We start from the raw sequence: 2,137 nt of genomic DNA, 5'->3' as shown, positions 1-2,137 counted from the left end.
CCATTCCTCTGAACAGTACCACTGCAGAGTTGGTGCTTGTTCGTCCGAGAAGAAATTGCAGGCCTCGTCGGCGCTGAGAAAATTGTGCTCCTCCATCTTCACGTACTGCGTCGTCGTCTGGTACTGTTTCTGGAACTGGAAACAGTTGTTCATCGACGAAGAAGAAGGCGACGACAAAAGCCCGTGACTTTGCAGAACCCCACACGACGAAATCGCCGCGTTGTTGTTGGGGCTGTGGTTGTTGTTCTCCTCGTTCAAGATCGCACTTGAGTCGCTATCAGAAGACCCATCTTTGAAATCCACAGGGAACACAGAACCCCCTCCCACCTCATCACTCTTGTTGAAACACTCGTAACTCAACTCCTTCGAGTCCGATCCAGGAATGGCGGATTCACAGAGCGGGTTACTATCCTGCAGAGTGGCTATCATCTCTTCCTTCACCGAAACATCGCTTTCAGTGTTGTTGTTGTTCTCTTCTTGCACCAGCCTCGATTTCAATTCCTTTATCTGCCAACACAACAATCAAACAAACTTTCAATACTTGTTGAAGATCCCATATCCACCACTGATAAGATCAAAATAGTATATATAAGTGAAGCTCATAAGTTATCAGTGTAAAAATTACCTGTTTGAGTAAGGCTTCGTTGTCTTGTTGGAGGGTGTCAAAGTTAAGTTTAAGTGATCCGTAATTGGCTTTGAGGACGCCGTAATCTCTTTCCAATTGCTTTGTTTTCCATCTGGCACGGCGGTTTTGGAACCAAACCGCAACTTGTCTTGGTTGCAAGCCGAGTTCTTGCGCGAGCTTCACCTTTCGGTCAGGTTCCAGTTTGTTCTCTACTTCGAAGTTCTTCTCCAAGGCCTTCACCTGATCTACGTTTAGTCGTCGTTTCTTCTCAGAGTGGTGCCCTGCTTCTTCCACGCACCCTTCTTCGTCGAGTCCTTCCAGCATGGACTGGAACTCCTTCCCATACACGTGGTTGTTCCTCGGACTGTGTTCGTCTGTTCAAATCAAGACATAATCATGGTTAGTGTGACTGTAACTGTCGTCTCTCGAACAAACGAACACAAAGCATAATTCACATGATGATGAGTTGTAATGCAATACAGAAAAAAAAAGACAGAATAAGGAACTTTAGTATATAAAAAAGGAAAGGTTTGAGTAAATGGGATGGTTGATCGTGAAAAAGGTTGAGACAAGACAAGGCACAAACATGAAACACGCATCATGGAAACAAAGTTAAAAGCCCAAGTTTCAATTTTTTTAATTAACCTGTTGGTGGACAAATCGTCATGAGAGCACCCAGTGTATCCGAACTGCCAAGTCTCTTCATGAGTAGTACAATTAAAAGCAAGGATCTTATTAGATCAAGGAACTTAAATTTGATCCCTTTATTTTTCTTTTAGTCAATGTATATTAAGATCGGAAGATGAAAAGCTGAGAGAGAACAAGTTTTTGTTTTGATGTTTTTTTTTTTTCACTCAAAAGGAGGCATAGAACAGGAATTCTGGTGTCTTAAACGGCGCCAATTTGCACAGAAACTACTAAACAACCACTCATTTCCATAAACTCCCATGTGTTGCTGTTCCTTATCTCTTGACACCTCTTCTCCCTCTTCACCCATCAACAAATTCCAACACAAAGAACAAAACAAAGCCACACAAGAAGTGACCAACCTCTTTCTCACTGCACACTGGTCTCTTTTTATTCTCTATCTACATCATCACACACAGAAGAAGGGTAAGGGGAAAGAGAAAGGGAGTGTTTTGGAAAGAGAGTGAGAAGTAAGGAGAAGGGGAAGGGTGAACAAGTTCACAGGCCAGGGGTTGATGAGAGTTTGTGTCTTTAAATAAACCAAGGTGGGTTAGAATCTGACCGGGGTTAGGTGACTGCTACTGCGGTTGGCTATGAAATGAACCCAAATTCAACCCAAATGCAACTTTTTGGGGTACCGGGTTAGCCGGTTAGGCTTCAGTTTTTTCGACCGTTTCCTCGAGGAGCGCACAGTGTGGATAGATGAAAATGGAAACGGCGTGGCTTTCGGCAGCTTGCGTCCACTATTTAAGCCGGCTTAAGGTTTGCGTTACGTCAGCGTAGTAATAATACTATTATACTACTATCACTCGCTGCTCTAGCAAG

The 2,137-nt window shown here is 43.6% G+C and overlaps 1 protein-coding gene across 1 annotated transcript in view; it reads right to left on the bottom strand.

Annotated features, from left to right (window-relative positions):
- LOC100796213 (homeobox-leucine zipper protein ATHB-6) overlaps positions 1-1,828 on the bottom strand; it is a gene marked incomplete in the record, with an annotated part of 3,495 nt that extends 1,667 nt beyond the window's left edge. Inside the window, 3 exon segments of the mRNA XM_041015571.1 lie at positions 1-507; positions 626-999; positions 1,271-1,828. Of these exon segments, the coding sequence (XP_040871505.1) occupies positions 1-507; positions 626-999; positions 1,271-1,331 (942 nt within the window).
- Positions 1,829-2,137: the final 309 nt, after the last annotated feature.

This window comes from Glycine max, chromosome 5, assembly GCF_000004515.6.
Source record: "Glycine max cultivar Williams 82 chromosome 5, Glycine_max_v4.0, whole genome shotgun sequence".
Taxonomy (NCBI): domain Eukaryota; kingdom Viridiplantae; phylum Streptophyta; class Magnoliopsida; order Fabales; family Fabaceae; genus Glycine; species Glycine max.
This window is presented reverse-complemented; position numbering and strand designations above follow the sequence as displayed.